We start from the raw sequence: 15,126 nt of genomic DNA, 5'->3' as shown, positions 1-15,126 counted from the left end.
TAGGTTGCTTCTGTCTGTCCCGAAGCTGTGTAGCTTATTCTGTCCACACTCTTGCTAGTGCAGACTGGAGCCTAAGCGAACTGGAGCAAAGATGGCTNTCCTTCCGGCTCAGGCCTTGAGACTCCTCCCTGGCAGACACCCCTCCTCGGGCGGGAAAGGTGCCAGGTGACTGGAACCAGAAACTGGATCTTTCCCAGAAGCTGTGACGCTTCTCCAGGCTGCCCTCTCCCTGGCAGTGCACTGGAGCAAAGATGGCTCTCCTGCTGGCTCAGGCCTTGAGACTGCTCCCAGGCAGGCACCCCTCCTTGGGCGCGGAAGGTGCTGGGTGACTGGAGCCAGAAACGGGATCGTTCCCAGAAGCTGTGTCACTTCTGCAGGCCGCCCTCTCCGTGGCAGTGCACCAGAGCAAAGATGGCTCTCCTACCGGTTCAGGCCCGGAGACTCTTCCCGGGCAGACACCCCTCCTCGGGTGGGAAAGGTGCCAGATGACTAGAACCAGAAACGGGATCTTTCCCAGAAGCTGTGTCGCTTCTCCAAGCCGCCCTCTCCCTGGCAGTGCCGCTGCTTTCTTTTAAAATAATTTTTTAGAGGAAAATTTTTTATGAATTAGATCTCTGGGTCTAGACTGTCAAATTGCCAAGATCAAACAATTGGAAACCTTGACCAGTATATTCACCGAGTAAGATGTTTATATGAATATGATATATTATTGCTTTCTGAACAGGAATCTACACCAGACATAATTCATATCTAAACAGTATCATAATCTAGAGTTAGATGACACTTCTACTGCATCTGGCCAGCTTGTTATGATTTCCTTGGAAGAAAGAGAACTTAGATTCTTCTGGAGCAAAAAAGGTAATTGGAGATATTCTGGTGAAAAACTCTTTAAAAGTAACAGAGCTAAACAAGCACTGTACTGGAATCAGGAGAACACAGCATGTAAATTCAGGGTGTACTTTAATGATCTCTTCCCAAAGGCAGATTTTTCTTTTTTATCACATTCTTTCAAACACCTGGAGATTCTAGCCATCTCCCCAAACCTCCCAGTTAGCTTCTTCCCTCAGCAAGCTTTGGCTCCTGGGTTAGGCCTTGTGAGGAAAGTTCAAGTAAGGCCAGGAAATGAGATGCTGATCCAATGGAACTTCCAGTCCCAGCTCGTGCATGCCAGGGCACTTCCTCAAGCAAATGTACCTAGTGCAGCCACAGCAGAGTTGGACTACTTTGGCACTTTCTATCATCTATTGAATTCATAAAGTATTTATGGCCCCTCCTCCTTTCTCTTTAAAGAAAAATCTTAGGAGACTGAGCTCTTTTCAAAGAATTACTTTATTGGTATTAATAAATTCTGTAATGTCCCTTCTGAAAATTTGGTATAATGTCATGGTATGAAGGCTGATATGACACAGAGGAAAGTCACAGCCTGCAGTGGATTCCAATCGTATGTCTGACAAGCAGAATAGCATGGGAAAAACAGCCTTGAGGATCCGACTTGAAGTCACTACATACTAGGATATGTGATCCTAAACCAATCCCTCAGCTGTTCTTAATTACGTATTACCATGCTGGGGAGGCCTTTCTTGAACATTCTTTATCTAAATGACTTATTTGTTTTGTTTTGTTTTGTTTTTTGAGACAGGGTTTCTCTGTATAGCCCTGGCTGTCCTGGAACTCACTCTGTAGACCAGGCTGGCCTCGAACTCAGAAATCTGCCTGCCTCTGCCTCCCAAGTGCTGGGATTAAAGGCATGCACCACCATGCCTGGCTCTAAATGACTATTATATCTTGTTATTTTAATCACTCCTTCCCCATTTGCATTTTCATAATATTATCATATTTTATAACTAGTTATTTACTTTTTATTATCTACCTTCCCCATAGATGATAAATTCTATAAGTACAGGTTTTGCTTTGGTCATCACTGGATGCTCATTACCTAGCATGGTACCACAGAATAACAGATAATTGTAGAATTAATGATCTCAGCCTTGTCACTTTAAAAACAGAGATAAGACTATTGGCATAAAATGGTAACACACATAAAAAAATCTAGTATGGGATCAAGTCATACGGTTGGTATTCACAAATGTTACGTTACTGACAGTCCTCAGCACCTTCAGTTCTTTCTAACTCTTGGGACTAAACCACTAACCAAAGAGTATACATGGATGGGTCCATGGCTCCAGCTACATATGTAGCAGAGGACTGCCTAATCTGGCATCAATGGAAGGGGAGGACCTTCATCCTGGGGAGGCTTGATGCCCCAGTGAAGGAGGATGCTAGAGTGGTGAGGCGGGAGTGGGTGGGCGGACAGAGGAGCACCCTCTTAGGGGCAAAGGGAAGGGGGAATGGGATGGGGGATTGCAGAGGGGAGACTGGGAAGGGAGACAACAGTTGAAATGTAATAAATAAAATAACCAATAAAAAATAAATTCTAAAAAAATAAATTAAATAATAAAAAAAAATCCTCAATAAGTTACTGCCTTGTAAACCTCAACTTTCCAAATTATTCAGTGAGATGAAGAGTAACTACTGCTACTCCATTGCAGAAGCATGTTGTGAAGAAAATATACAAAAGACATTGGGGATAACTCAGAAGACTCATTAAAATTAAGCATCGCTAAAATTACCAGCTGTCAGCATTTGCTTAGTCAGGGCTATCCACTGTTTTCTCCAGTTTCTGTCTAATGACTGAAATAGCAGCTTCATCAGGAATCCACCTGTAGCACTACACCCAAGAAAAAGATTGCACTTGAGTGCATGGTGACAACACTAGAGAAATTCACAGAATAAACAGAGAATCTGGCTCTAATACCCCAGTGATCATCTAATCACCAGTGAAATATCCCATCTTGGTTCTGGACACATGACGCTGGACATTAAGCTATCTCAATCTTCCTATGCTTTCCCCATAAGTCTTTACAATATTCCAAACTCAGCCTTCAGATAGTCCCAAATCTACAATCTTATATATTTTCCCCATAGTGAATTTTTTGAGAATCATGATCCTCAACTGTGGCTGTATCATCACTTATAAACTTTATAAAGATCTTTATTAAGTTTCACTCAAGACGTACTTAAAAACAAACAAACAAAAACAACTTCTTAAGTGAGACTTAAGTTTCTGCACTAAAAATCAATCAATCAATCAATCAAATACATATTATTATTCTTTTGCAAAAACAGAGGTAAGAACTATTATTTCATTTGCTTCTGAATTCCTAGCACCGAAATGACTACATTCCATTAAGAGCAAATGCGATCCAGAGGATCAGAGAGATGGCTTAGCCATTAAGAGTTCATACTGTTCCTGCAGATACAAACAAGGAGGCTCAATATAACTCAATTGGAGCTTTTATTTGCTTGATTCTGCAAATTAGGTCAAATTTCTGGGGTTTCTGTATAATTATTTTATTGCTATATCCTGCATTCTCTATGCCACATGTTTAAAAGATGGCTCCAGGCTTAAAAGAGGGACTGGATACAAATCCAGCACAGGAAAGCATGGTGTCCCTGGAGCATCAATTTTAGATTTTGCTAGATATGGCATTAACTATGTTCAATTTGCAAATCATTGTACAAGCTATGGAGAATAAAAAGATACATAAGAACGTAAATTTCTTGTTTTGTCTTGACACTTTTTTGAGATAGTATCATACTATGGACTCCTAGCTGGTTCACAATCCTCCTTCCTCAGCTATCCAGTTACTGGGAGTACAGGTACAGGCCTGCACCTTCAATAGTCATTTTGTAAATATAAAGACTATTGCTTGGAAGTTGCCATATTAATTGTGACACAATAATGGATAGTGAGGAAAAGGAAAAATAGCCAAGATGTCTACTGTTTTTTCCTCCAGAGCAGAAGTATAAACTGAATTGTAGCCACATTCAATTGTGATGGTTTTGGTTCTGTTGAAGATTTGGTGATACAAGAGGACCCTGTATCTGCCCCTCTTACCACTCAGCTCAGATTATATATTAGCCTTCTAGTTCTTTTTACATCTTTAATTTCATTTTTATTTACGTTTTGTAAATACGGAAGTCAGAAGGACAAGTTGTCCATTCCTTCCCTCCACCACGTGAGTGCCAAGCATTGTCTTCTGGTCGTTGGGCTTGGTGGCAAGAACTTTTACATACTGAGCCATCATGCTAGCCTTGGCCCTCTAGCTCTTGACGTAAAATGACTTCGCTTATTTTTAACAATTCCACAGGACAGATATCTATCCTTATTTTAGGGATGGGGGATGTGGAGTCACACAGTTAGTAAAATAGTAAAGCTTAGACTCTGACCCAATCTGGATCTTGAGCCTGAGATTTTTATTTTTTAAGATTCTTTTGAACTGGAATTACATGATGACACATGTTTGTGATCCACCTGATGTGGGTGCTGGGAATTGAACCCAGGTCCTCTGCAAGAGCAGCAAGTGTTTTTAACTGCTGAGACATCTCTCCATCCTCTCCATATTAACATAAAATTTAGCCTTGATTCTAAAAACAGAGAGGGTCTTCTAAAAATATATAACCTAATATACCCACATCAAAATCATATGGTCAAGGGGCACTGCACACACACACACACACACACACACACACACACATACACACACCATACACAACCATACACACACACACACACACACACACACACGCACACTTGTACATGCAAATGCACAAACCTGTGCAAGGCATGCAAACACACAAATCCACACACATACATGCAAACAAGCATACATACACACACACATACATACACACAAACACATACTCTTTAAATAAAACCCTTTTTAAAAATCATAGTTAATTAGTGGTGATAATGACTATTCCTGGAGAATGCTGGCTGGTGACTCTGAGCAGAAGAGACTAAGAGAAGGAAGGCAGGAGGGGTGGGTGATCAGATCCCATTTCCTGGTGTATGGACTTGTTCATCAGCTGGTGCTACCATCTGGGAAGGTTGTGAACCTTTAGGGAATGGAGCCTTGCTGGGGGAAGCTAGTCCTTGGTGGCAGACTGTGGCTGCAATATGACTTGCTGGCTTCATGCTCCTGCCATGACTGAATTGTAAGTCAAACTCTTACTCATTTATTTCTTGTCAGGCATTTGTCACAACAATGAGAAAAATAGCTAATATAGTCACTTAGAATAATTCATTAAGTTAAACATAAAAGTGAAAATAGTTGTATTTTTTCCTCTGTGTACATTTTAGTTCAATAAAGATAAAAAATTATATAACTGAATGGAAATATCACAATGAAAACCACTACTGAATATAATTAGCATATGCCAATATAATATTTTAAAAGTATAAAGAAAAACTGTCCTCTAGTTTTTCCTGTAACTTCAAAAGTGTTGATACAGGAAGTTCCAATCTTTATAGCCTTCCATGAAGTTTGGAAATTTCATCCTTCATTAAGGTAGATTTGGATCACTAATTTTAGTCTCTTGTTCCACTTCCAGGAGAAGCCTAGCCAAGGAATTCGTGAGTAGAAGTTCAAAGTGTGGTAGCTGCACAATCACATGTTTACAGTCAACTCTTAGGGTTCAAGTCCATCTCAAATATCATCTGCTCTTCAAGAAAACACATGTCATAAATTCTGCACACTGAATCTCTGGTTTCATGATGCAAAACTTAGCATAGAGTTAAAAAAAACAACGGGTGGTTTTGAACTCCTGACTGATGTTAGAATAATCCTGGGAGCATCTCAAAAGTACAAATTCTTGGGTTTTACTTAGATTGGAATCACCCAGATTTCAATTTAGCTTTATTTGGGTAAGTCCAGTTATTAAATTATTTTAAAAGGTTGCTACGCTATTCTAATGTGGATCTTACTGAACTAAATAATTCTAATTTCATAAATATACTTTGTATTTAAAATTATTACAAATCCTATTTTCTCAAAAATGTCACTCAAGAAACTGTAAAAGAAAACAAAATTATTTCTCAGAATTATTTTGCTGGGCTAAAATAGCTGAGCTATTCCATCTTACAATGTATACTGAAACGAATTCAAATATTTGCAACAGCAGAAGCAGTTTCCTATCATTATAGTCACTTGAGTCAGAACCCATCCAAAGGAAAAAGTAGGAATACAGTTCATGCTCAGACTCTTTTGGCAGCGATACCTTTTATCCCTCGTCTGATTATAAGCCTGTCTTAGTCAGGGTTTCTATTCCTGGACAAAACATCATGACCAAGAAGCAAGTTGGGGAGGAAAGGGTTTATTCAGCTTACATTTCCACATTGCTGTTCATCACTGAAAGAAGTCAGGACTGGAACTCAAACAGGTCAGGGAGCAGGAGCTGATGCAGAGGCCATGGAGGGATATTCTTTACTGGCTTGTTTCCCCTGGCCTGCTCAGCCTGCTCTTATAGAATCCAAGACTACCAGCCCAGAGATGGCACCACCCACAAGGGGCCTTGCCCTCTTGATCACTAATTGAGAAAATGCCTTGCAGCTGGATCTCGTGGAGGCATTTCCTCAACTGAAGCTCCTTTCTCTGGGATAACTCCAGCCTGTGTCAAGTTGACACAAAACTAGCCAGTACAAAGCCCTAATGAGTGATCGCCTGTGCACTGGAAGTGAAGCAGAAACCATCCAGATAACCCTGAATACTGATGGGACAGCTCTTCCATTTGAAACTCATAGTAAAAATTTTCCCTATGAATAAAATTTTCTTTTCCCCCTTTCCATATTTATGTGTGTTAGCTAGTGAAATTGTTTCTACAAAAAAAAAGTCTAAAACAGAAGTAAAAGTATACATGTGCCTTAGTCAGTGGCCTGTTGCTCTGAAGAGATGCTTAGTACCAGGGGCTGGGGTACTGTTTTGATAGGACTGACTGTGCTTTTATTTGAAGGAATGTGGACTTTGGGACTTTGGATTAGGAAAGCAGTTGAATGCTTTAAGCAGGGCTTAATGGGCCATAAGAGTAGAAGCATGGAAGACAGTGGTGCTAAGGATGATTTGAACTGTGGGGGTCCAGCTCGAGAGGTTTTGGAAAAGAATATTAGTATGTGGCCTAAAAACCATCCTTGTGATATTTTGGTGAAGAACTGTGGCTGCCTTCTGCCCTTGTTTCCCCGCCCCGACCACCCCCAATCTGCCCTAAGGCTAAATTGAAGAGTTATGGATCAACACCAGACAGCCTGGTATTGACTTTGTGGTTTGGTTATTAGTAGCCACACTTATGCAGATCTATAATAAAAAGGAACAAGCTGAGCGAGGAAAAAAAAATACAAAATGTACAGTTAGAGGAGAAAAGGAGCACCAGGAATTTTAATGGAGTCAAATCCAGTGCTCAAAGAGCTTAAAAAGTTTAAAGAAAAGCCTGATGCTAAATGAAATAAAGGGAGTGGGTGACCTCAGAGTAAGACTCCACAGAGCTAAGCTTCCACCTTGTGAAAGGAAGTAAAGAAAAGTTTATGGCCAGGAGTTGTGATGCATGCTCTTAAATCCAGCACTGGAAGGCAGAGAAGTTGGTGTTCTCTGCGTTTGAGGCCAGACTGGCTTACAGATTGAGACTCAGGATAGCTGGGATTCAGGACAGCCAAATTTAGACAGAAGGAAACCATGGAAAGCAGAAAGCTGCTGAAAATGTTTTTGAACAAGAGGGCTATGTTCTAGCCCGAGAAAGCAGCAGAACTTGGCAAATTTGGTCTACTGGTTCTGACTTTAGACTCAAGGGGTCCCTAATAGAGGAGTTAGAGAAAGGACAGAAGGAGTAGAAGGGTATTGCAACCCCATAGGAAGAATAACAATATCAACCAACCAGTTCCCCAAGAGCTCCCAGGGACTAAGCCATCAACAAAGGAGTACACGTGGCTTTAGCTGCATACGTTGCAGAGGATGGCCTTGATATGCAACAATGGGAGGAGAGGTCCTTGGCCCTATGAAGGCTCGATAGATGCCCCAGTGTAGGAGAATTGAGGGCAGAGAGATGGGAGTGGGTGGGTAGGTGGAGGAACACCCTCATAGAAGCGGGGGAGGGAGGATGGGATAGGGAGTTTCAGGGGGAGGGAGAATTGGTAAAGGGGATAACATTTGAAATGTAAATAAAGAAAATATCCAAAAAAAAAAAAAAGAGAAAAAGAATCAAGGATATAAGAAAGGGGTTATGGAATCCCCCTCTATGACTAAGGAAAACCACTGAGGCCAGGCAGGCAAGCATGTGGTAGAGATGAAACTGTGAAGGTGAAGCCTGGATTGCCTTGGAGATTCCAAGACGCTGGAGATATCAGGGTTGTGAGATTCCTGCTGAGGGAAGCTGCTAAAAAGGAGTGGGACAATCCAAACGAAAGAGGTGTTTTACAGTCAACAAGGATAAGGGAGGGAGGGAGGGAGGGAGGGAGGGAGGGAGAGAGAGAGAGAGAGAGAGAGAGAGAGAGAGAGATCACAAATGTTGCCTTACCAACTAGGGCTTACTTTATTTAGTATTAATAGTTTCAATTTTCTGTCTTGAACTTAATGTTAGTTTAAATATTCTTTCTTCCCAAATATACTCTTTTACCCCACAAAGTGACTCCATGTGAAAACTCCCATAGAAGGAAACATCTAAAAATCTACTGCTTGCTATAGGCCTACATGTCATCACCACCTCCAGTCTGGGATCCTAAGTCTCTGTCTTGCCCTAGAAGAAAATGTTGACCCACTGTCTAAATGTAAAAGAGGCTGTGGTGGCACAGAATATGATTGGCATGTATGAAGCTCTGGGTTGGATCCCAGCACAATCAATAAATATAAAATATTTAAAAAATAATCTTATACACTTTAGATTTTCCATTTTTATTGTTTTTGTTTTTTCTTTAGTAATATAAAAGGCCAACACAACACCTCTTCCTCTCACTGGGCTATACGAATATACGAGTTCTTTTTTATTTCACAGAGGTAAAATGCATTCTCTATAAGAATATAACAAATCAAACAAAAGAATAAAGCAGACAGTAAAATAACAATCACTTACTGTGTCCCCTTTCCTGTGTAACTGTGTAGGAATGCAGTCAGAAGAGCAAGGAAGTGAAAAGAATGAAGAGATCTTTTCTTGGGAAACAAACCACCTGAATAAGTATTTCCCTGACCACCTGCCTGAAGAAGAAAGAGTCATACAATGGTTACATAAATGTTGTTCATAGCTGAGCCCCTCTGAGTCCAGTAATTGGAATTCAAGCTTCTCTAGAACCTTTTCTTCTTTTAGGCTTCATGGCAGCAGGTAAGGTGGCAAGAATAAAAAGAGAATTCTCAGGACCCTCAGTATTCTCAGTGGTGCCTGCAGTCATAGCAGTATTCCAGCCAACCAGTCACTAGGGACGTGGCATTCTTACCCCCAGGCCTCACCCCCAATATTGGGGATTGAATAGGGCCTTGAGCATGCTACACACATACCCCTGACATTCTTACCAAGAGCCAAGGCAAAACTCCTGCAGTTAGGGCTAGTATTTTCCTGTGATCTCTTCTATGCACATTCACCTGCTCTAGGACTCAGTCTCTCCAACAACAGCAGAGAGAGAAAGTAGCTACTTCTAACCATTATCTGAATGGAACCAAAAAAGGGCAGGGGACTCCGTCTTTTAGGAAGGCACCATAAGATCTAAGGCAGCCAGTCCTCTAGCAAATCTAGCAAAAATAATTTCATTTATCTAAGTTTCTTTTCTTCCTATATATAACATTTAATTTTTTTCTTTTTTCCTCTTCATATCCATCCATAAAACTAGCTTGTCAATTGATTATACATTCTCTAAGCACAGATTCTGTATTTTATGTCCAAACGACATAGCTCTTTACCCAGTATTCTTACACATAAGAGTCAATCAATGATTGCCAAATAAATGAGTGCATCTAGTCAAAGTTCACACTATTATTACTCCAAGATTACAGACAGGTTCTCAGTGATTGGCTTTATCATCTACTCTTCCTCTTTACATAAGTATTTCCACTTCAAATCCTTATCAAGATCCCATATTACTTCCTTTGAAGAAAGTTAAATAATGGCGATTTCAATGTTTGCTCTACAAATAACACCACCCTCCATGCTAAATCTTCAGATTACTGTTAGTCTGTATGCTTGAATGGGCAGTACTTGGAAGTGAACCAGAACTTTGTGAATACTAGACAAGCATCCTGCCACTAAGCTAAATCCCCAGTCCAAGCCTTTAAGTTAGAAAGGACCTCTTCAAATTTCCTTAGATATTGGAGTACTAATAAAGGCAGAAAGAGGTAGAGGGTTGAAAATACTCCTTAAGTGAGCAAACTGGACCTAATACCTTTAAACAAAGATAGAGAAGCATGAGCTCAGCTAGTCCACGGTGGGGTTGTGACTTAGTGGTAGAGTGCTTGCCTACCTACCATGCACAAAGCCCTAGATTTGATCTCCAGAACTGTACAAAGCAAGTATGGTGGTGCATGCTTGTGGTCTGAGCACTCTGGAAATTAAAGGCAGAAGGATCAGAAGTTCAAAATCATCATTGGCTGTACAATGAATCTGAAGTCAGCCTTGGATACATTAGACTCTGCCTCAAGAATCAAAACAAAAAACCAGAAAAATAACAAAAAATTTTCAGTCAACTTGTCCTGTGTGTGTGTGTGTGTGTGTGTGTGTGTGTGTGTGTGTGTGTGTGTGTGTGTGTTTACCAGCCTGTGTACAGAGTTAGAGTTCAGGGGATGACTTTCAGGAGTTGGTTCTCTCCTTTCACCAAGGAACATAGGGATCAAACTGAGGTCCATCAGGCCTACGTGGCAAGGGTGAAACCTGACATTTCAAATGAATAAAAATTCTGGCTATAAAATGATTGTCAGTATTTCCAGGATTAGGGAGGTGAAAGCAAGAAGACTACAAACTTGAGGCCAGTTTAGGTTACATGGCAAGTTCCAGGATAGCCGGAGTGACCTAGAGAGATACTACTGGGGAGGCAGTGGGGGGAGACGGCTACAGCAAGAAAGAAAGGAAAAGAAATTAGTTGCCTGTGAATAAAAGTACCTAAATAATTCTTTGCAAGGATGAAAAACACACTGAATAAAATCTCATAGGATACTATATAGGAGCCTGGTACATAATCTATGAATGACTCTGCTCTCTGGTAATGAGCTCACTGATAGCTGTCAGCTGAAATGTGATGTCAGCGCTGTCCCTACTTATCACAAAACATTGAACAATCTTATAACCTTTCCACACTCAGTCTGTCATCTGTAAAGTGGTGATAAAAGAGTGTTTGTGTAGATTCATCAGCTAATGTCGGTAAGCATTAGGGAAATGAGCACCACTCCAGCTATTTATGAGCCACAATAATTGAATCTGTGGCATTCCAGATTCTTCATCAAGATGGAATGAAATCCAACCAGGTGAGGCAATACAATTAGGCCCTAAAACTATATCATGGAGGAAAGGGGTAAGGAGGCTTAAATGTGTACCTGAGAAGTACCACCAACACACGTTTCCATGAGTGCTAAGACCACAATAAGCATCTGAGACATGGAAAACTCAGCTATATGGACTAATTTTAGTCACAGATATGTGTTAGAAGAAACACAATTTGCCAGGCACTGGCAGAGCCTCTCAGGCTCCTGTCAGCAAGCACTTGTTGGCATCTACAATAGTGTCTGGGTTTGATGACTGTATATGGGATGGATCCCCAGGTGGGACAGTCACTGGATGACCTTTCCTTCAGTTTCTGCTCCAAACTTTGTCTCTGTATTTCCTCCCATGGGTATTTTGACCCCCCCCCTTCTAAGAAGGACTGAAGCATCTATATGGTGGCCTTCCTTCTTCTTGAGCTTTATGTGATCTGTGAATTATATCTTGGGTATTCTGAACTTCTGGGCCAATATCCATTCACTTATTAGTGAGTGCATATCATGTGTGTTCTTTTGTGATTGGGTTACCTCACTTATGATGATATCCTCCAGACCCATCCATTTGTCTATGAATTTCATAAATTCATTGTTTGTAATAGCTGCATAGTACTTCATTGTATAAATGTACCACATATTCTATATCCATTCCTCTGTTGAGGGACATCTGGGTTCTTTCCAGCTTCTGGCTATTATAAATAAGGCTGCTATGAACATAGTGGGGCATGTGTCCTTATTACAAGTTGGAGCATCTTCTGGGTATATGCCCAGGAGTGGTATTGCTGGATCTTCTGGTAGTACTATGTCCAATTTTCTGAGGAACCACCAAACTGATTTCCAGAGTAGTTGTACCAGCTTGCAATCCCACCAGCAATGGAGGGGTATTCCTCTTTCTCCACATCCTCGCTAGCATCTGCTGTCACCTGAGTTTTTGATCTTAGCCATTCTGTCTGATGTGAGGTAGAATCTCAGAGTTGTTTTGATTTGCATTTCTCTGATGACTAAGGATGTTAAACACTTCTTTAGGTGCTTCTCAGTCATTCGGTATTCCTCAGTTGAGAATTTTTTGTTTTAGTTTTGTACCCCACAGCCATCCATTGGACTGAGCACAATGGAAGAACTAGAGCAAGGAACCAAGGAGCTCAAGGGTTTTGCAGCCCCATAGGAGGAACAACAATATGAACAAACCAGTAGCCCCAGATCTCCCAGAGACTAAACCACCAACCAAAGAGTACACAAAGAGGGACTCAAAGCTTCAGCTGCATATATAGCAGAGGATGGCCTTGTGGGAAACCAATGAGAGGAGAGGCCCTTGGCCTTGTGAAGGCTAGATGCCCCAGTGTAGGGGAATGCCAGGACAGGGAAGCGGGAGTGGATGGGTTAGTGAGCAGGGGGAAGGGGAATGGGGCAGTGTGGTTTTTGGAGGGGGAGTGAGGAAAGGGGATAAAGTTTGAAATATAAGTAAAATAAAAAAAAGAAACAAAATTTAATGAAAGGGGGTATCAGTCAAAAACCAATTCAAAGAATGCTGTAATATAGCATGTTATAGTAACTATAATTTTTCAAAATTTATTAAGTAGGACTCACTGTTGAGCCTAGACACAGAACAAATCTCTCAGTGGGAAAAATGTTTCTAAGCTTCAAGTTATCTTGGGTCACCCATAAAATGGTAGTTGGACCTGGTTTGACAAGAGCACCCAGTCTCTATAAATGTGACAATCACAAAATATGCCTAAATAAAACCTTTTCTTCCAGTGCCATTCCAAATTTGCACAAGCTTGAAGACAAAGATAAGCATAACTAAAAGCACTAAGACTCAGAGAGGTGAGGAAAGGTATCTTTGATTACAGGAGACGTAGAGAGCAGAGACTAAGGATTTTTCTTTTTAAGACAGAGATACTCAATGGATGGTTCATTCATCTTCCCTAGTCACTGCTCTTGTATTCAATTTCTTCAAGATAATTCCAGAACCCATTCAAGGTATAATAATGTGTGTGAGCATATGTAGGTGCTATTGGGAAAGGAAACAACTGATCATTACAACTACATGCAAGAGGGACTGCAGAGATGGCTACAAAGGATCTCTGGGTTCAGTTCCCTGCACCCACACTGCAGCTCACAACCATGGACACCCTCTTCTGACCTTTGCAGGGGCCAGGCATGACAACAGTACAAATACATACATTTTTTGGTTTATTTTTGTTTTTGTTTTTTATTTTTCAAAACAAAGTTTCTAGGTATATCCCTGGCTGTCCTGGAACTCACTCTGTAGACCAGGCTGGCCTCAAACTCAGAGCTCTGCCTTCCTCTGCCTCCTGAATGCTGGGATTAAAGGTGTATGTAACCACAGCCTGGCTAAAACATGTGTTTTTTAGATAGAAAAAAAATATGTGAATGAACATAGCATCAAATGTCTCTCTAAATTCATCTTTCTACTGGTAGATTAAAACAGCTCTCAGGCCTCATCAGAGAAGTTTCTTTGTGCAGTGGATGGTGGTTAGCATAGAAACTCACAACTGGTTAAATTTCAGAGAATCATAGTGACTATGGAGTGGTTAGCCACAATCAGACATCTGTATCACAGCCGCTCTCCAAGGCTAGGGACATTTTGGAAAGGGGGTGGTGTAAGAGCCAGAGGTAGGAGAGAACCAGAGCAAAACTGTCTTCTGGACATTGCAGGACCACTGCACTCATGAACTCACAGCAGCTGTAGTTGCCTAGTCAAGACCCGCACAAGTTCAAGCCAGTCAACACTCTAGCATGGGGTGGGAAGGGTTCACAAGCCCCTATCCAGAACAGTTGATGACCTCTGAGGGAGGGAGAGCATGTGGCTCCTGGTAGCTTCATTGGATGGCTCCACATCCAGAAATAGATGGGCAGTACAAATTTGAGCTCATGTGTTATTAAATTAAAAAAACAACTTACAGGACCCAGTGTAATAAAGCTCCCTAGAAACAACAACAAAATATCCACGAGGGGAGAAAAACTAAAAACAATTATAGTTTATAGACAATTATAGGACATACATTCAAAGTTCTAGGATGTAACATTTTACTACTTTGATAGATATGCTTTCAGTAAAGATTAACATGCATGTAAATATAACACAGTGGTTAAAGATTGTAAATATACTACAGTAGTTATACATACAGTCATTCTGAGTCACCTACTGTCTTCCTATACTATCTTGATGAATAAGGCTAAATAGACAAAATAATGGATACTACATTAGTTGCATCAGGAGCCAATTTCACCACCTCCCAAGGATTTTAATTGCCAAAGGCTGTATGTTATTTGTGTGTATATAAAAACATATACCTACGTACATTGAAATCACTAAAGATTTCTGATTCTCCACATTCACAGCAAAGTAATGCTGCTGATTCACTGTCTTCCAAATAAGAGCTCTGTAATACAAACAAGATCATCATTTCAGAGAACCAGAAAAAGGAGCTCACATGCATGAGGAAATATGCCAACCCAAATCAGTGACTAATGTTAGCTCAGGTGAGAAAGTGAAATTCTGATTAGTGGTGGCTGTTTTAAATAGAACATAGCTAGTGACTAGTTGCGTGAGTAGACTGGTTAAGTGACTAGAAAATCGATTATGGAATGTTTGGTTAGCTCAAGCATTTTCTGTGGCTTCCCAATTTGGGCAATGGATGATTTTTTTCTTTCTGTAAGAATGGTGCTATTATTGTGATAAAAACTGCATGGTACTGGTACAGCGACAGACAAGTAGATCAATGGAATAGAATTGAAGATCCAGAAATGAATCCACACACCTATG

At 40.7% G+C, this 15,126-nt stretch overlaps 1 protein-coding gene across 2 annotated transcripts in view; it reads right to left on the bottom strand.

Moving 5' to 3' along the window:
- The window catches only part of Ssh2 (slingshot protein phosphatase 2), a 228,658-nt gene that overhangs the window by 161,539 nt on the left and 51,993 nt on the right, over window positions 1–15,126 (bottom strand). The window contains exon 2 of one of the 2 annotated variants that reach the window (XM_021212426.2): window positions 14,663–14,743. The exons of the other annotated variant lie outside the window; for it this stretch is intronic. Coding sequence (XP_021068085.1) covers window positions 14,663–14,743 — 81 coding nt within the window. The remainder of the gene's footprint in view (window positions 1–14,662; window positions 14,744–15,126) is intronic. 2 annotated transcript variants of the gene reach the window in all.

This window comes from Mus pahari, chromosome 14 (genome assembly GCF_900095145.1).
Source record: "Mus pahari chromosome 14, PAHARI_EIJ_v1.1, whole genome shotgun sequence".
NCBI classification, from domain to species: Eukaryota; Metazoa; Chordata; class Mammalia; order Rodentia; family Muridae; genus Mus; species Mus pahari.
This window is presented reverse-complemented; position numbering and strand designations above follow the sequence as displayed.